We start from the raw sequence: 21,446 nt of genomic DNA, 5'->3' as shown, positions 1-21,446 counted from the left end.
ATTTGGTGCACATGACTAATAAAGATAATATTTTAGAAGAGGTAGAGGATCGAGCAGGAGGACAGGAACCACTGTTGGCACTGGCCAAAAGAAGTAGATTGTCATGGTTCGGACACACTGTCCGCAAGACTGCCATACAGGGCACTATAGAGGGACAGAGGAGAAGAGAAAGACAGAAAAAAACTATGGCAAGACAACATCAAAGAGTGGACGGGCCTGAATCTCAATAGCCTCATGGAAAAGGCCAGAGACCGTGACGTATGACGTAAGGTTGTGAAGTCTGCATGATGATGATGATGATGATGATGATGATGATGATGATGATGATGATGATGATGATGGTGGTGGTGGTGGTGATTATGATGATGAAATCATTAAAACAATTGAGGACAAGAGACTGACCTTCAGTAAAGTTCTTGACATTGACTTGTTGACCAGACTGACACAAACAACAAGGTACCACCAACACATTGTCCATGACTCTGTCGATTTCATCTTTTAAAATACCCAAACGTGTTTCTGGTTGGTTTTGATCTGTGGGAACAAATTTGTCTCAAAATTGCATCGATAAACGAACTGTATTGTGTCTTGTCTCTTACTTCAGCCAAGTAATGTTGTATTGTAGATAGTCGGTGCTAGAATGAATGACACTGATCGTATCCCGATGTTGAGTCCTTGGGACATTACAAACGAACCGACTCGACTATTTGTCTGTTGGTAAAACACTTTACATCTTATAATATCATAATCATTATAATAACATAATATATTATATATTATTCGACTGCCCGACAGCGGAATGGCCTTCCAGCTGACGTGGCTGAAAACGGTTGCCAACATACCTTCACGCGGTTGCTAGAGCTCCTCACATCGTGACTTTTTAATCTGTATTTTTATATTAATAGTATGTGCAGTGTTTTAACAAGTTTAAAATGTAATACCCTAAAAACTTTGAGTGATTCTCGACAATATTGGAGGTTTCCACCCGAAGAAGAAGAAGATTATTATTATTATTATTATTATTATTATTATTATTATATTATTATTATTATTATTATTATTATTATTATTATTATTATTATTATTATTATTATTATTATATTATTATTATTATTATTATTATTATTATTATTATTATTATTATTATTATTATTATTATTATTATTATTATTATTATTATTATTATTATTATTATTATTATGTGGCACGGTGGCTCGATGGCACGGTGTCTCGTTTTGTCCCAAAAGTCAAGCACCGTTAAGCTTGGTCAAGTGGTCGGATGGATGACATTGATCGTGAAAAATTCTGATCCCGATGTTGAGTCCTTGGGTAAGGCACATTACACACATAGCCCGACACGACCCAGATGTGTATTTAATTTGTACCTGGCTATTACAGGCAGTACGCGTGTTTGTACAAAACATCAAAGTCGAATGGTACTTATGTCATAAAAATATGGTTCCAAATGGTCTGGTGGGGAAATGAGTAAAACATTTCGAAGCCCATTGAGCCATGGAAATGATGTATATAAATGTTAATTGTTATTCATTAATAATGCCAGTAAAAAAAAGGTCGCCTAAAACGGCTTGTACTGTATGAAATGAAAGTATGACTACATATTATGATATTATATTATAACCAATCGCGCCAATCTGGCATTATGTCGGAATCATAATAGTAATGATAATAATAGTAATGATAATAATAATAATAATAATAATAATAATAATAATTAATAATAATAATAATAATAATAATAATAATAATAATAATAATAATAATTATTATATAATATTATAATAATAACAATAAATAATAATAATAATAATAATAATAATAATAATAATAATAATAATAATAATAATAAATAATAATAATAAATAATAATAATAATAATTACTAATACACGGCGTCTAAACTGCACTATAAATCTGACCATTTAGTTTCCCGCTGTTCCGAGAGCCGACGTAACCTCACCCGACAGGTAACCGGGGTCAACAGCGGTCAGCCGATATCAATTCCCAGAACGTAGATTTGACGTGCATTGGGTGATACCAATGGACGATTTCCGTACCAATTAACCTCACGATCTTCGTGACGATGCAATTCCACCCAAAATGCAAAGAATTCTCGCAGACCTCCTCTTTCCATCGGTCCAATTTTTATTTCAATATCTCCAGTACTTATTCCACAAGCCGTGATTCAAATTCACCTATTTTTCTATGACATTTAAATAAAATTACTTGTAAATACCTCAGGATTCTAAAAAAAAACGTTGCTATAAACTTCAAATTTTTTTTGGTGTGATTCACAAGGCACAAGTTTTACTACGAAATGAGGTAAGTTTCATTTACTCTTCAGTTTTCATTATTTTGTAATGATTATTTTTCCGCGGTAGGTCAGGTAATAATGATATTACCTCTTTAGCCTTGTTCTTGAAACGTAATATTTCGCTGCGATTTTATTGTTAATTATATTTTTATTTTTTATTTTTTTCAATGATGAGTTAATTTGATTTTTAAATTGCATAATTTGAATTATCTTGCTAATGTTTAATTTTAAATGACATTGTGTGTTGGGCCTCAACTTAGCTCAACTGCTTGTTAGAATTTTCCTGCCCCCCCCCCCCCCCCTTTCTTTCACCAAATTGGGTGAAGTATTTGGTTTTTCTTTTTCCATTTTATGTACGCTGTTATGTATGCATGGATATGAGAAGTAATACAGAGTGTTTTAAAACTCATTTTATTCATTAATTCACTATATCATTGCTTACATCGCTCAGTCAATTTTGAATTTTCTCTTACAGCATGGACCACACAATTGCAAGTCATAACCAAGCAGTGAATTCATTATGTAGGACATGTGATATGATTTGTTTAACACAGAAATAGAAACGTGCCCGCAAGAAACCATTTACATGTTCAAATTATTCTAATGACATTCTTTTAGTCTATGGGACTGACACGGCATTGGACAAGCAAGGAGCACACTCATAATGTATGTGTAAAAAGTACACATTATAAAGCACATTGAACACACGACTCATTAGCTTCTTTGTATTTTCTCATTGCCAAGACGCTAATAATAAATAAATCAACCTTGAAACGGGTTGCACTTGCATGTTTGATATCGACAGAGTAGAATATAACAACAAACTCCAAAACGCAGGAGAGACTTTCAAATCTCATGCACGAGCCACTGACCCTCATGGATGGTCCTATTGCCTCTGAATTGGACAGAATACCGCATTACACAACAGGCTTACCACAGCAGGTCATTCATTGGCAACCACTACCACAAATACTTACAAGAAAAAGTCTACACGCAACTCACACTTACAATTATCCAACAAACAAAGAACTGCACCCACGACCCACTCATCATTGACGACGCATGCAGTATTGGATTAATGTTCGACAATATAAACAAGGCCTATAGTCATGAGCACAACTTTATTTCACACACAAAATCGATCAAAGCAGACACAATCCAATATATTGAAATTGCAATAAAACATTACACGGATACATACAGAAAATATTTTCCAAACAAAATAATCCCAAAACAACACCTCCTTGAGTACCACTGCATACCAACCATCACTCAATATAAGTTTGGACTTAGACTTCTTGGAGAACAGGGCACAGAGAGCTGTCACCAAACAACAGCAAAATTGGAAAAAAAGAGCATCCGGCATTATCAATGATATGGATAAAATGCGATTTGTCATCAACGCAATGCAGTTAAAGACCAGCCCCAAACTACACTGACGAGTTTGAATGCTCGTAGCGGATACATTTTTGTTGAGGAAAAATACGTTTTTTTTTGTGAGGAGAAGTATTTACATCTTGTCTTTATAATACATAAAATTCAGACAAATCCATAGCAACGTTTTTTTTTTTCTCTAATTTTTGAAATGTTGCACCCACTATATTTTTTGTGTAATTTGTTACCGTTAATTGATAACTTATATTGAGAAATCTAGTAATACTATGAAAAAATAAAAAAACACACAGTAAAAGTAGAGAATATAAACTTTTATACCAAGTAGTGATATTTCAACTCATTCAACATGGGTGTCTAACAGACAATAAAACAAAACATTGTTAAATTGAGTGAAACGGCAATCCCCGTTAGGTAAATTCCTCTCGGTGATTGACCGCTCACCGTGACCGGGTCAGCAGGTGTCAGGAACGGGATACCGTCTCAACTAAACTGTTTGTCGTTGTGAACGCTGTGAATAATGATGATGATGATGATGATGATAATAATAATAATAAGAAGAAGAAGAAGAAGAAGAAGAAGAACAATAATAATAATAATAATAATAATAATAATAATAATAATAATAATATAATAATAATAATAATAATAATAATAATAATCATCATCATCATCATCAACATCATCATCATCATCATCATCATCATCATCATGTGAGGTGGATTCAATTGCAAATCTAGATCTGTTATTTCTTGTCTTCGCTTCGAGAAAAGATAACACTGTAAATTCCACCGAGCCTTCGGAATGTGATTGTTCAAGATAATTTTAAAGCTTATTTAAAAGGCAGAACTTGGTACAAGATTTTAAAATTATCAATTGTCTCCTTATCAGTCATCTATTTTAAACTGTTAATTGTGCCCCTTTTATCATATTTTAATTAGCCAACATTTGCTGGGGAATAACCTTTCGAAAACAAGGTCTGGTTACTCCAATGAAACTTATTAGACGTGGTGAGAAAAGAATTCTCATGAATTTTAATTGAATCTTTTTTATTATACAACATTCACATCCTTGTGAGCGTCTATTTTCTATGAGTGATAAAAATCTCTTTGAGTCACAATTGGAACATCGCTCCTAAGCCAGTGTTAGGTCACCAGTTTAACTCTCCCCTTACCAGCCATTTTCAGGATGTTCCCCAAAACTTCACACCCAACTAACACAAAAATATGTTTTTTATCACTCAAACACAATAGCAGTAAAGTTCTTGCGATACCTACATTAATTTCTTTTGTAAAACATGATCTACAACACATCGGTCGCTTTCTTTAATTTTTATGATGTACAAGAGAAATTTGAATAAGAAAAGCGTTGGTTGTATCGTAACGAATGTGACGATTCTCCTATAGTTGGTAAGGAGAGGGTTAAGGCCACATAGCGCGACTTAGGTGCTTCGCAAACACAGGATGACACTGACAATGTGACACCTAAGAAAATTCTAATAGATTTTTTCCACGGTACCAAAATGGACCAAACTTAAACGGAAACAAATTGGCACCTCCATCAGTAGATTTCCCAAAAGATCAATGCCGTTCGTGAATCTCTGGTGAAAACACTCTAAAAATGAATATTTTGTTGTTTTAAGCTTATCGTTTTGAGAAAAGTCTTACAGCGAATTTTTAGGCAAAATTCCGAATTAAAACTATAAAAGATCCAAATTCGTCAGAGTCTGACTTCCGTTAATTTCAAATCCAGAGTTAATAGTGTCGTTGGAAATCTACCAAGATTAGACGGTTCTTCGAAGAATCTGGTTTTCAAATGAGACCCATGATATGAAGGGGCATGTGAACAACAGAAAATACATTTCCTGAGGATCAGCAAAACCAGATAGAAGTTTATCAGAAAGGCCTCCGCGATCAAAATGTTACCGTATGGGCTTCAATGATCACTATGGCATCATTTTTTTTTAATCTAGACCATTTATATAGCGCAATATCCACTAAACGTGCTCAAAGCGTTTTACAAGGGGTCCCTGGCCAACAGCGATACTTAACATGTAGGACGGGACATGACCCCTGTTAGGCGATATTACAATTTTTTCGGACAGAGTCAACGCTGTTAACGGCCAGGTACTCAGTTTACATCTGAGTACGGTGAGAGAAAGTGAGTAAAGAGCCTTTTCCAAGGGCTCAACAATGCGCCGTGTGAGGCTTGAACCAGGACCTTCCGGTCCGAAAGCGAGTGTCATACCACAAGACCACATAGCCGCACAATTAGACCTTTTTTCTTTGTAGACCAAAATGATAAAATAATAAAGGTGAACTATGACCGGTATCTTGGTATCACGTCAAAGTTTTGGTAAAGATCGGGACCAGTCGTAGAATCAACGAGAGAAAACACCAGTGGTTCTGACAGGATGGGGCAGCACATCACTTGTCAAAACAGTCGTGATTTGGACAAACAACCAATTAGGAGACAGGAAAATCAGACATGGCAGAAATCAACCCTGGTATCCTCTAATTCCAGATTTGAGTCCACTTGACTTTCATCTTTGGGGGACTAAAGGCAGAGAAATAGTGACGTCACAATTTCTACTCATCCGGTTCCAAACTCATTGGAAGTGTATATGTAAATAGTCCGTTGGATGACAAATAATGAATAGGTTACATTATTAAATCACAAGGTGGCATACCTATTTTAAAAGCAGGATGTATAGGGAGATGTTTAAGAATACGAGACTTAAAAGAGCGAGGGTGTATAATCTTTATTGACGACCAGCATATATTTAGACTAGAAAATACGATGCCATCACTCTGAAACCAGAAGATTAATTATACAAGGAATGCATCCAGTCCTCCGGGAGAGTGGTTTTCCACTTCGAATGAGATTAGAACCAGTTCTTTTGGCATCGCACTTTTGTTCCCTATTATAAAGGACAGCCCGTGTGGTAGAACTTTTAATTACATTCAAGACCCGAATTAGACAACTGTTAAGGGTGTGGGAGATATTCCTTGAGAGCAATATCAACGCATCATTGATAAAGTGGGTGTTAAAACTTGCTTTTTTCGGAAAGGGATGCAACGGGAGCAAGTGCTGTTATCCATTAACTACTCGTGTCAGCGTATTTTGAAAAAAAAAGAAAGAAATAATTTCTCGATTTATTTAAAATGTTTTTGGGGGTTTTTTTTTTCATAATTTTTAATAGAATGATGGACATTAGTTAGGGCATATTTTTTTGCAGATCAGTATGTAGATAGGGGACAACATGGCTCATCGGTACGATTTTTGCTTCGAACCCAAAAGATACCGAGTTCAATCACTTGCCGCTGCGCTATGTGGTCTTGAGCAAGTCATCTTGCCGTAGCTCAATTTGCGGCGCTGCACTGCGGCTGACGCCTATGTTATTCCAGTCTTCCATTGGAATAGACCCTTGAGACAAATTTCCCCTATGGGACGAATGAATGGAATGTTATTTATGTATTTATTATTTATATGACTTGATTGTATAAATCAATTGTTTCGAACCTTGTACCTCAATTTTAGGAGGCGAAGAACATACAAGCGACTTCCTAACCTATTTTTTAAAAGATACTATCTGTGTATTGAATTACAGTGAAAATTATTTTTAGGGTTTTTCCAATCAAGATCTAACTAACATGAAATCTCTGACCATCTGACATGGTACCAAAAATAAACTCGAATTATCCCTTTTATCTATAGAAAATGGTCTTATCGGACACCGATTTATGCGTCAGACCGGTTAGGATTTTGTCGCTATCTCTACAATAAAACACGCACTTGAAAATGCAATCGCTTTCAACCACCCGCCTCTCTCTCTCTCTCTCTCTCTCTCTCTCTCTCTATATATATATATATATATATATATATATATATATATATATATATATATATATATATATCAACCCATTTATATCTACCTCTCTCACTTTCTCACTCCTTCTAACTCTCTCTTTCTCTTTCTTTTTTTTCTTTCTCTCTCTCTCTCTCTCATTCTCTCTCTCTCCCTCTTTCTCTCTCTCTCTCTCTCTCTCTCTCTCTCTCTCTCTCTCTCTCTCTCTCTCTCTCTCTCTCTCTCTCTCTCTCTCTCTCTCTCTCTCCCCGATCTATCAATCTACCTATATATATATATATATATATATATATATATATATATATATATATATATATATATATATATATATATATAGATTTTTGTTTTTGTTTCTTCTCGATTCTTTTCAATTTTTTTCTAGCAACGGTTTATAGGCAATCTCTCTACACATACACCTTGTCGTAAACACTCAGCGATGATACAAGATACAAGGGCAGCGAGTGGTAAATATTGACACACAACTGTTTGTTCCCTTATTCCAAACCCACAAGAACTAATCAGAGAAAATCCCAGCAATCTTTTGAAGACTCCAACATCTCGCCATCTCACCATATTGTGGAAAGACGGGGAAGGAGTGGGGGATACTTGGGCGGAATTAGACAGCACACTGCCTTTCTCTAAATGAAAACAAAACAAATCAAACAAACCCAGTATTTAAAATTTTGGGCAGACAACTCGTCCTTCAAATGTCGATCGATAAAAATGACCCTCATCTTGTCAAAAACTGTCACACCTAAAATTCCAGGTTTGATAGCTTTTTGACAAGATGAGAGTCATTTTAATCGATCGATATTTGAAGGAAGAAGGACGAGCTTTCTGGCCAAAATTTTAAATAAGTTTTTTTTTTTTTCGGTTTTTTTTTCTCTTCGGATTACTGCTTTATACTGATCAAACAGAGTTGTAAACAATCGTGTCAAATTCATTGTTAGGCCGGAATGATCTGGAGGAATAAAATTGAGGATATTGTTGGTTAAAATGACCAGCAGTAGAAATTTTTTTTTTCTATTTTTTTTTTTTTTAATTTCCAAAACTTTCATTTTTCTCAATAAGGGTAAATCCGTTACTCATTGTTTCCGGTTTAAACTGGTGTGGTAAATCTTGGGAATCGAAGAAAATTGGTATCAAAATATTATGGCTGTTGTAGAATTGGCCTCAATCATAAAAATCACGGCGACGTCTTGTATTAGAAGAGTATACAAGTTAACGAAATGGCTAATATTCATAGCAGAAAGCAGTTTGGTTTTCCTTGTAAAAGACAGACACATGGACACGACGATTTACAATTTCTTTTATTAACCAGTTAACTGCCGTACTCTGAAAAAATAAAAGTATAAAAATTGGGCCAGAGATCTCGTCCTTCAAATATCGATTGATTTTAATGACCCTCATCTTGGCAAAAACTCTCAAACCTGGGACTTCACGAAGTCCAATGCTTGAGAGTTTTTTTTCCCATATGAGGATCATTTAAATCGATCGATATTTGAAGGGCGAGTTTTCTGGCCAAATTTGTTAACACGTTATTTTTCAGAGTACGCCATTTAACTGGTTAATAAAGATGTCCCGCTTGATGTGCACGTCGGTTAAGCTGGATATTCAAATGTCAATCGCCAGGCCCAAGACGGCATCATACCGTTTTGAGAACATTGGTCACATTTTCTCAGTTTGACCGAAGACAAACAAAAATAATTATAAATCTATAAATTAAGATGGAAGTTCAAAGAATTTTTAAAACAAAGTTTTAAAACATTTTGTACAACTGTGTGGTCTTTTAGTATGACAAAAAACTCGCCTTTTGGAATGGTAGGTCCCTAATTCGAACCCCGCTCTGAACTGCGCAAGATTGAGTCAATGCTTTTTACCCAGATTATCTCACCTATTGTTTGTCGCCTTTTAACAAATATAGGTGGATATTTGGCTATATTAAAAACTCAAATCTTTTTTATTTGACAAGGTTGCAGGTAATTATATCCTGTCTATCGATTTAGATAGAACGAAAGTGACGTCACTCGGCCCTTTGTTGATTTTTTAGCCAGCCTTTTTTTTTTTTTGGAGTAATTCTCACTAAAAAGTATAATCAGATTATAAATGAATTTGAGTGGATGACATTCACTTTTGCCGTGAAATGGAATCATATGAAAAGGTCATTATCACTGGAGGATTTTGTTCCGGTTCTATTTATCTCTCAATCTGTGTGTTAATTGATTTAATAAATCCGTCTATTTTATTCATCTATCTACCTACCTACAAATCCATCTATCTTTTAATGTATATGTCCATTTATTTATTCATCTGATGAGTGTTGTCCGGTTTGAGAACTCAGATTTAAACAATTGGAAATGAACACTCGTTTTTGCCAACGTGTAGTAGAATAAGGAGGTATACAATTTGTCGTCTGTTTTTCAATGACGATCTTTATCAGCATTGAACCGGAGTAACAATTTTTAAAGATTTCGTGTATTAACCAGTTAACTGTCGTACTCTGGAAAAACCACATATTTTTATTTTGTTTAATTTGCCAGAAAACTCGTATTTCAAATATTATATCTCGATTTAATTGACCCTCAGATGGGCAAAAACTCTCAAACCTGGGACCTGGTTTTCCCAATGGCTCCCTAATGGAATGGAAACCATGTCTAGTTATCAAACAAAGGATTTTACATTCCATGTCCAAGTCAAAGGAAAATTATTTTATCAATTAGGTTGAGTAGATTTTTATTGATTTCTATCTACTTAGTCTGGCACTGAATCATGCAGAATTTTTAGCTGTAAGAAGCTGTGGACTGATTGAAACATGACCAAAACGTAATATAGCAGCTTCCAAAAAAAATAATTAAGAAGAAGAAGAAGAGGAAGGAGGAGGAGGAGGAGGAGGAGGAGGAGGAGGAGGAGGAGGAGGAGGAGGAGGAGGAGGAGGAGGAAGAAGAAAATGAGGAGGAGGCGGAGGAGGAAGAATAAGAAAATGAGGAGGAGGAAGAGGAGGAGGAGAAAGAAAATGAGGAGGAGGCAGAGGAGGAAGAAGATGAAAAAGAGAAGGAGGAGGAGGAGGAAGAAGAAGAAGAAGAAGAAAATGAGGAGGAGGAGGAGGAGGAGGAGGAGAAGGAGAAGGAGGAGGAAGAAGAAAATGAGGAGGAAGAGGAAATTGGTGGCAGGGACATTTCAGGATCAAAGACCTTGCTCAGTCAACGAGACAAACAAAGAACAAAATTAAATGATACGCCATAAAGCAGAATTCAGAAAACTAAAGGAGAAGTCTCATAAGACCTTCTGATGTCGACCTACTCGTACTATGCCCACCCTCTTTACTGCAATACAAGAATGACACATTATTGGCAGAAAATTCCATCACGATATTCTTATCTCTGTGACTCTATAACAGAGCCTGGTGTGTCACCAGGACATCACGTCGCAATTGCCAAAGAATGCAACTGTCCCATTTGCACTCAACCACGTGATAATATCGTAATCTATCATAATGACCGACGTTTTACATCTGCAGCGTGACACAACAAAAAAACTTTTTTTTTCTAAATCCAACAAATATCATCGCTATTGCAGCCAAAATTGTGGCTTTTCAACCCGAGTTTATAAATATCACATAATCTAAAAAAGAAAATGACCCCAGATAATATTCAAACTCGTTTGCTGCAGTTCCACTTGTTATCCATCAATGCAATGTAATCTAATATGTTTGACTGAATAAGGGGTTGAACACGAACAATATTTTGAAAAGATCCCTGCCGGATGAGTTAAATAGTGTTTTTATTGCTTTCTCCCCTTTCTTACTTAAAAAAAAATATTTGGTTCGTCGACAATCTCTTCATTCAACAGAAAATGAGTTGCTGGGTGTTTTAAGGTTTTTTGAAAGTAAATTCGACATGGTAAGACCCTTGCCCCCCCCCCCCTCCCTTCTCTCTCTCTCTCTCTCTCTCTCTCTCTCTCTCTCTCTCTCTCTCTCTCTCTTATTTCTCTCTCTCTCTCTCTCTCTCTCTCTCACTCACACACACACACACACACACACACACACATACACATATTACACTTAATTAGATACATACATATTTTCAACCAGTTGGATGATGACAGCAGATCTTACAAATTGTTAGAAATCTGTTGAATTGAAGGAACTTGAAATATAGCCAAAACTTACAAATCATATATATTCCATGATGGCCATAAGATTGTATTTCATATTATATTATTATATCTATTATATATTATAATAATAATTGGGATTACCCCAAAACAAGAATATCAAATATTACACTTCTCTGGGGTCTCAAGCCTGTTTTAAGGAAATTTCAGTTTAATATTCTTTGACAAGTCATCTTAATCGATTGATATTCGAAGTGAAAGTTTACAGAAACCGGGAATAACTCCGGTTCGGGCTTCTGATTTTGAGTAGTAATATTCAAGGATTTTATTTGAAGTCCTGTTTCAACACTGGCTAACCCATCTATGTGACAGCCTCTCTCCTTTTGAATCTCTCTTGGTACTATCAAGTAATGATAATCTTTCTAATCCATTCTTTTTTTTTTTTTAAATAGGGTTGGGGATCAACTGTTCCGTAAGCCAGTGTTAAATGTTTATCATCTAGATAGCACAGAATTACCGGCAATCTAAAAATAAGCATAATGATAAGCATAATAGATGACCACCTCTTCCTTATAGCCTTCATTTCTCCGCAAATATTGCGGGTTCTCCACTAGAAATATTTTTAAAAAGTACATTCTATCCTTCGGGATCGCATCAGAGACAAGTGAATTATTATACCACTGTACCAAGATTTGGCCCGAATCTGTTGAAATAAGAGAAATCATAATAAATTTGTTTTAGAAATAAGTCATTGAAATGTTTTGTTGATTTATATTGCATAATTATTGGAGAACAAAAGATGTTTATTACCTTTGAAATGAATAAATCTATGTTAATCCGTTAAAATGAATGACAGAACGAAATAGCGGATTATGAGTTACGAAAAGGAAGAAAAGTGTTACTAAGTTAATCCGTCTTTCCCGGTGTGTCTGTCGATCCCGAATTACGAAAGACTACCAATATTATAACTTATTATCTAACTCCGCAAGGTGCACACCAAGATAAAAGCGCATGGACCACGTAAGTTTTTGAATTCGTGTCCTATATGTAACTGTCCTGTCCTGATCTCTATGGGGAATACAGCCACGCTTGTCTGGCGCCAGATGATGCTGTTGGCTTTACGATAGGATTCTCAGGCCAAACCATGTTTGATTTGTTATTCGTTGTCGCAAAGCGTGCCATTTAATGCGGTTTTGAAATGGTACAGTGGAGCACCCATATGTCGAGTCAGTATGAAAACCCAATTAATATGAAATGTTCATCAGTTGGAGATTTCTTAGTTCATTATTTTCAATTAGTCAGCTCCAAACCAACAATCCTCACACTCTAACGTTTGTCCACCCATGCACACTCAGACAAACACACGCGCGCGCGCGCACACACACACACACACACACACAATCATATGCGTTGTCACTACTACTTGCCTCTGTCTGCTCCGGCCTCTTGTCACTGATAAGGTTGTTAGTGATCGTGACCATTTGATATGGGAAGACGTTGACGATACCTAACAGACGACTGGTACTGTATGAAATGGAAAGATTATCCCAATAGGCCCAATAGTTTATTCAGGCTTCTATATCGGCAAAAGTACTTTCCGCCAGATCTAATAGACCCAGCTAAACAATCACTACTAGGTGGACAAGGGGGGGGGGGGGGGGGGTTAGAAGAATCTCGACTGCACCCGGGATCGACCACGGTCCCTTTTATCTTGTTCGTACCAATGATGGTCACATTTATCCACCGTTAATTGTTATGATGGTTTCGTAAATTATGGATTTTGAATCAATTCTGATCATGAGGCTTGAACGTACGTCCAAAAAGAGATGTACTGTAATACAAAGAAGTTGTTTTTGGTTAATTGTTTCTTGCCAAAGTGAAAAAAGTGTTTTGTCAGTGTTAAACAATGGATATTTGCGAAGTACAAGATATTCATGTTATTATCGCATTGTTTATTTCACATAATTTGTCAGGTTAATGTTTGCTAAAGACAGTAGGCATCGACTTTGTCAATATTATTGGTTTGATTCAAAGGATAATCCCATTGTGTTGTGTGGAAAATAGAATGAAGCGGTTGTTTTCATTGGAAATTAAATATTGGGTGGAGTTTGGAATTTGTGTGTGTTTGTGTGTGTGTGTGTGTGTGTGTGTTTGAAACGAGAAGGGGGAGAGGGGGGGGGGGAGTATTATGTATATGTGAATGTAGAAGAGAAAGAGAAGTGCTAGAAAAAAAGCAAAGTAATAAGCTTAGATAACAGGGCGGACAGGGAAGAAGGATAGAAAAAAAAAAAGTACGACTGACATCAGAAGGCTTGACTTGGCTCAACTATGTGGTCTTGTGGTATGACACAAGCTTTCAGATCGAAATATCATGGGCTCGAATCCAGCTCTGATCGGTGCATAGTTGAGTCCTTTGAAAAGGCTTTTTACTCATAATATATCATCGTACTCAGGTGTAAAATGAGTACCTGACTGTTAACAGCGTTGTCTCTGTCGGGAAAAAAAAATTATATCGCATAACAGGGGTCATGTTTCGTCTCTACATATTAAGCGTTGCTGTTGGCTAGAGACCTCTTGTAAAGCGCTTTGGGCACGTTTAATGAATTAAACCATTGTGCTATATAAATGCTCAAGTTGAGTTCAAGGATAGAAACCAATGCATCACCTGGACCTACGCTGAAAAATAAAGCATTTACAGTCCTGCCTACAACAACGAAAATTACGTAGAACTACTGATTTTTGGGTCCTAACTAACAACAATATTATAATTATAAAGATCTTAAATTCAATAAACTTCTTGAAAACAAAGGTTTATTGTTAAAGCTAATAATATAGAAAGGAGTTTAAGTATTAATCTAATGTATGGAACGCTAATTTTTTTAAAGTAGTTATAATGTCTGTTGTATTAATAATTGAGCTTTTATGTAGCGCAATATCCACTAAACGTGCTGAAAGCGCTTTACAAGGAGTCCCTGGCCAACAGCAACATTTAACATGTAGGACGGGACATGACGCCTGTTAGGTGATATAATATTTTCGGACAAAGACAACGCTGTTAACGGCCATATACTCATTTTACAACTGAGTACGGTGAGAGATTGTGAGTGAAGAGTCTTTTCCAATGACTCAACTATGCGCCGAGCCTAGCTCGAATCCAGGACCGAAAGCGAGTGTCATACCACAAGACCACATAGCCGCACATTAATACCCCTGAAAACTAGGACTTTTTTCCCGATTTCAAGTTGGCGGTTCTGCATAAATGACCCACCGTGCCAATCTAGTGTAATGTCAAATTGGATTCAATAGTCTGATTTCACATCAGCCCAGCAACGAGCAGCTTGGTTGTAAACAAAGAAAATCGGTACTTTTTATTCTTCATGCTGGCTAGAAATTTTTCACATGTCATACGATCAGAATGTATAAAAGTCAAAACAAGATCAGATTTATAATGTTTTTATACACTTGTATGCTCATTGGAGAAGTATTTCATAAGGGTGTCCGCCGTTGTTCTGATAGTTTAGAACCAGTAACTAGGTTACTATGCGTCATTACGAGGGAAGTGACGTCACGACTGTTGAAGCCTATTGAGTCAAAAGTCAAAATAAGGAGTCGGGAGAACACACCGAATAAAACTTCGCCGAATGCTCAATAGGTAGAACAAAATTGACGTCACTCAGTTCTTTATTGTTTTTAGCCAGCCATTTTTATGAGTAGTTCTCACTAAATTGTTTTAATCAGACTATAGATAGTGTGCGATTGGCTAAGAAACTCACAACATTTCCATCCGGAAATAAATCCGACTAACACACACACAAAACTATGTGTAACATTGGACGTTTATAGTCTGGTTAATACAGTTTAATGAGAATGACCCATAAACGCGGAATGCAAAAAAAAACAAAACAAAAAAAAAACAACAAAAAACAAATTACAAAGACCTTAGTGACGTCAACTTCGTTCTATCTATAAACGTTTAAGGTTACACGTTGTTTTATGTGTTAGTACGTTATATCCGGCTGGCGTATGTTATGTTTTTTGTTTTTAAAAAAATGAAACTCAAAGCATCAATAGGCAGATGGACAAATGGGCGACTTCAGCATGTGCAACTGGTCTGTTGTTGCTTCAACTACTCTTCGTATAATACAGTAGACTCTGGATAAGAAGATGCCTGGGGAAAACAGGAGGAAATCGACTTAACCGGAGTGTAAGCAAATGAGCAAAAATGTGTGTGAACAAATCAAGCCAATCTAGACTAAGCATGGCTTTCCGTTAATGGTGCTTGGTCGCATTAAGTGACTAGAGAAGTAAAGGTCCCTGTAGTGGTCCCGCTTCTTGTAAATCGATTAGAATTATACTGAATTGGCTGGTATGCCAATTTCCTCTGTATGATTTTCTGCCGCATGCCAGATTTTTTAACTGCATCGATCAGTTTGATCTTTCTTTTCAGTGACAGGGTTGTCAACCTTCTATTTGCCATTGTAGTTGTAGACTTGAATTCTTGATAAAATTGATACTGATTAAGAGGGTCATTGGATAGGATGGCCTGGTATTAGAACAAAAAAAATCGACGATGTAAAATGTGAGATGGATAAATCAAAGCTATTTGATACTGCTTATGTAAATCGAACAGGATGTCAGGCAAATCACCTAAGTACGTCACATCGGTGTTCGCCAATCGTTCGCAGATATTCTTAACGAATGAAAATCCTTACTAGTTGCTTTTTTAATCAATGGAAATACTTGTTTATTTGTGATTTGATTGTAGTCCTGAATGATAAGAACATCGACTTATGTGGAGTGTTTTTGGTTTGTTTGTTTTTTACTGTTATGTAGGAAGTAGGGAGAGAAAAAAAATCGACTTAAGTAAAAATCGACTTAAGTAAAAATCGACTTAAGCAACGTCGACGTAACCAGAGTGCACTGTATAGTCTTACTCACAATGGGTTTGTATTGTAACCGCACCATTTCTCATTAACTTGACTAACTCCAATGTCATTCAGGCAGAAGGAAAACGAACAAACTCGTTTTTGGCTTAATCATTAGACAATTTAAAAAAAAAAATTAATTTGAAATGCAGAAGTTGTGACGATTTCTACGTGTGTGTGTGTGTGTGTGCGCGCGCGCGCGCGCGTACTTGCGCATTAGTTGGAGTGCGTTTTTGTGCATGTGTATGGTTGCGTATCCAAGAACATTCGTGAGTTTGTCTCTGAATATGTGTGTGTGTGTGTGTGTGTGTGTGTGCGTGTGTGTGTGTGTGTGCTTGCGTGTGTCTATGTGTGTATGTGTAAGTGTGTGTTTAGACCTCAATGGCGATGAGGTCAAATAGATAGGCCAGGTGTAGAGTTTCTAGGTCCGGCTTAGTTCCTTCCATCGAGGAATTCTTGGATCGTAATTACGGTGACGACGATATGGCGAGATAAGAAAAGGAGAGCAAAGGGCACAGTCCACCAAAAATCATAATAAAAAAAAGATGCCCTCATCCAGTTCAAGAAATCGGAGCTTGGTCCGTCTATTGTGGCGTGACAAGAAATCTTGATAATCCTTTTTTTTAAAAAAATGATAAAAGATGCAACTCGAAACAACTGGGCGTGTCGAGCAGCTATGAAGGATATCCACTTGTCTCTGTCACAGGCCAGTCGAAAATAGAGAACGCAAGGAAACCAGGTTTAACTCCGTGGACCATAATATTATAGCTATGAATGGACGTCTTATTTCTGCAGTAGTTGAGATGTAATGGTAATTAATTTTAATATAACTCAACGCCTTTTGAGAAAATTCATCGTCATCATCATCATTATTATTATCATTATTATTATTATTATTATAAGTATTATTTTTATTAGTATTTACTACTACTACTACTACTACTACTACTACTACTACTACCATTCTTCTTACTATTATTATCATCATTATTATTATTTTAAAAAATAATAATAATAATGATGATAATAATATAAAAACGTGAGCTTTTATATGGCGCAAAATCCACGAAACGTGCTCAACACGTACATATAGAACAAGACATGACGCCTACTATGAGGCGATATGAATTTTTGTTTTCCGACAGAGACAACGCTGTTGACGCCAGGTAATCATTTTACACCTGACTACGGTGAGAGAATATGCACTGAGCAAGGCTCGAACCCAGGACCTTCCGACTGGAAAGCAAGTGTCATACCACAAGACCACATATCCGCACAATAATAATAATAATAATAGTAATAAAAATATTACTGATGATGATGATAACAATTCTTCTAGAAGAGCCCATCTTACAGAAGAAAAATCCAGAGGAAAGCCATTAAAGGCAAATATTAATTCTAAACTGCATGCCTACAGAGACGCCAACTTTCAATTTGGCTCACAAGAATTTCAGACACCACTCGTAGGGATTTCAATCCCGAACGTGGAATTTCCGCACACACACAAAAAAAAGGGGGAATTGGGATGGTATTTGGTATTGTGTTTAAATATTGTATAGATCTAAATAGATAACTGATTAGAACTATATTATGATATATAAACACATTGCCAAATACAACTCCAAAGTTTCCTTATTTCAAATGAAGTAAAGCTCCAAAACCTAATGGTAGTGATTGAAGTAACAGTGGTAGTGAGGATGATGTGGTGTTGGTGGTAGTAGTAGTAGTAGTAGTAGTAGTGATGACGTGTGATAATGCTGTTGTAGTAGTAGTGATGATGAGGTGGTGGTTGTAGTTGTAGTAGTAGTGATGATGTGGTGTGGGTGGTTGTAGTAGTAGTAGTAGTAGTAGTGATGATGTAGTGATGGTGGTTGTAGTAATAATGATGATGTGGTGGTCGTGGTTGTAGTGGTAGTGGTCGTGATGAAGATGTGGTGGTGGTGGTTGTAGTGTGTGTGTGTGTGTGTTAGAGAGAGAGAGAGAGAGAGAGAGAGAGAGAGAGAGAGAGAGAGAGAGAGAGAGAGAGAGAGAGAGAGAGAGAGAGAGAGAGAGATAGACAGACAGACAGAGAGAGAGAGACAGAGAGAGAGGGATGGTGATGTGGTGGTGGTGGTAGTGGTAGGGATGATGATGTTATGGTGGTTGTAGTTGTGGTGCATGGGTCGTGATGTTGTGGTTGTAGTAGTGGTGGTAGGGATGATGATGTGGTAGTTGTTGTAATAGTGGTGGTAGGGATGGTGATGTGGTGGTTGTTGCATTAGTGGTGGTAGGGATGGTTATGTGGTGGTTGTAGCAGTAGTGGTAGGGACGGTGATGTGGTGGTTGTTGTAGTAGTGGCGGTAGAGATGGTGACATGGAGGTTGTATTAGTAGTAGTAGTGGTAGGGACGGTGATGTGGTGGTTGTTGTAGTTGTGGTGGTAGAGATGGTGATGTGGTGGTTGTATTAGTAGTAGTAGTGGTGGGGATGGCGATGTGGTGGTTTTAGTGGTAGAGGTGGGGATGGTGATGTAGTGGTAGTACTATTGTTTTTTTTGTTTTTAAAGGCGCTTGCAACACATTAAGGTCATATCAGCGCCAGTAAAAAGGAAGAAAATGGGATAGTAAAAAGTTCTAGAATTACAATAAAGCATCCAAGAAAAGGGAAGACAAAGGGGAATTGGTTCAAATAAGAAACAGGTGTAGATTCCAAAAGCACTCTATCAAAGTACTTAGTTTGAGATCACTAAAAGTCTCATCCAGACACAAGCACAGGTCCCCGCTAAGAGGAACACACTCAAATGTTTTGCAAATCATTGTATACAATATAAAGAAAGCATAATACAGTGCATAACAGAGAGATGATTTACAATGAAAAAAATATCATCTCCCAAAACTAACTATACATTCGACTGCTTCCCTCTCAGCCAGGACCAGGACAAAACCAAGTAATCTCATTCCAAGACAAAGACAGAAAGCATGTTGGAAAACAGATATAAGGGGATAGAAGACACAGTATGTACCCCCCTGCCCACTATGGGAGGTCAGGAACCCCGCCCAGTGAGAAATGTTTAAAATATCATTTTATCAACAATGTCACCATCACTTGCGTAGACAGCGCTGTCAGCATACAAACTAACCAAAAAAATACATAGCTGTGGAGATGAAGTAGGGATGTCAGAGGTGGCTGTGCACTTATTCATTGTGTAATAATTTAACTTAATAAAAGGAAGTTTGTTATTTCATCAAGAGATGTAACTTTAAATTTTTATTTTAAATTTAATTTTCGAATTTTTAAAAAAATGTCAACCTTTATAAAGCCCAAAATGCACAGCAAACGAACAAAAAGAAAAAACAGAAAATGACCCAACTTCTTGAGTATTTTTTCTTCAAATGAAGCTGTTACACATAGTTTTTGGTTCAACCGCACCAATACATGACCTCAATAGTGTGTAGTGCACATCAAATGTTTTTGTTTTTTTTGTTTTTAAGAGTTTTACGGCGCTTGCAACACATTCAGGTCATATCAGCGCCAGTAAAAAGGAAGAAAATGGGATATTAAAAAGTTCTAGACTTACAATTAAAGCACCTAAGAATAAGGCAGACAAAGGGGAATTGGTTCAAATAGGGAACATGTAGATTCCAGGAGCACACTATCAGTGTACTTAGTTTGAGATCACTAAAAGTCTCATCCAGATACAAGCACAGGTCCCCACTAAGAGGAATACACTCAAATGTTTACAAATCATATATAATACATAAGCAAAACATAATACAGTGCATAACAGAGAGATGATTTACAAGAAAAAAAATATCATCTCCCAAAACTAATTATACATTTGACTGTTTCCCTCCCAGCCAGAGTCAGGACAAAACCAAGCAATCTCATTCCAAGACAAAGACAGAAAGCATGTTGGAAAACAGACGTAGGGGGATAGAAGACACAGTATGTACCTCCCTGCCCACCATGAGAGGTCAGGAACCCCACCCAGGTAGTAGTAGTGGTAGTGATGGTTGCAGTAGTAGTGATGATGGTTGTAGCAGTAGTGATGATGTGGTGATTGGAGGGGGGTATCCTTGGACTTGGAACAAATTGACCTCACCGGAATTTGACGGAAGTTGCCCGGATCCCGGAATATTTTGCTCCAGAACGGAGTTTTTCCGGTGAAACCGGAGTTTTGGCATCACTGCCTACAGGAATATTCTCCCAAAGAAAACAATACTGCAAGATACAGGGATGTAAATGGCAAATGACAAAAAATTCTGAAACCAACTCGCACACTGCCTTTTTACAAAATTAATGGTTCAAATAAAAGGAAATGGTTGTGTACGTATTTTTCTCATAGTCCATTTATAACTACAAAGTGGAAGCAAAGAAAACCGATGAACATATAACAAAGGTTGATAAATCTCAGTTATTTCTTTTCATTTTCGGTTGTTTGATTATTGGTTTCTTTATGTCCAAGTAATATAAAGATCTTCATAACAGAACTTGTAGAGCACAAGCAATTGGACAGGTTTTGAATGGGAAGTCGTCTATTACAGTAAAACCTTGATTGGGTGTATTATACTCTCAAACTTCAAATGGGTATAGAATAAATGAAGTTGTTGTCACTCGGCTCTTTGTTATTTGCTTTAAACTCACTCAACCCTAACACCGACTATATCAGTAGTATACCTGGAGTTACTTTTACCCCATGCCTATAAATTTATTTATAAAATATAGACGTAGTATCAAAGCTAATGTTTTTAAGTTTTTACGCGTTAATGGTAGTTGAATAAAAATATTTCTGCACATGCTCATTTTTAATACATTTTTTTTTCTTTCCAATTTTGAAAA

General features: G+C 36.6%; 1 protein-coding gene across 1 annotated transcript in view; it reads right to left on the bottom strand.

Moving 5' to 3' along the window:
* LOC144973015 (MAM and LDL-receptor class A domain-containing protein 1-like) overlaps window positions 1-12,859 on the bottom strand; it is a 71,734-nt gene extending 58,875 nt beyond the window's left edge. Inside the window, exons 1-2 of the mRNA XM_078914939.1 lie at window positions 12,515-12,859; window positions 403-534 (exon numbers count right to left, since the gene is read on the bottom strand). Of these exons, the coding sequence (XP_078771065.1) occupies window positions 403-495 (93 nt within the window). The 5' untranslated portion in view covers window positions 496-534; window positions 12,515-12,859. The remainder of the gene's footprint in view (window positions 1-402; window positions 535-12,514) is intronic.
* Window positions 12,860-21,446: the final 8,587 nt, after the last annotated feature.

Source organism: Berghia stephanieae, chromosome 5 (genome assembly GCF_034508935.2).
Source record: "Berghia stephanieae isolate SIO BIC M18660-M18661 chromosome 5, UCSD_Bste_1.3, whole genome shotgun sequence".
NCBI classification, from domain to species: domain Eukaryota; kingdom Metazoa; phylum Mollusca; class Gastropoda; order Nudibranchia; family Aeolidiidae; genus Berghia; species Berghia stephanieae.
Note: the sequence above shows the minus strand (reverse complement) of the source record. Positions and strands in the feature narration are given on the sequence as shown.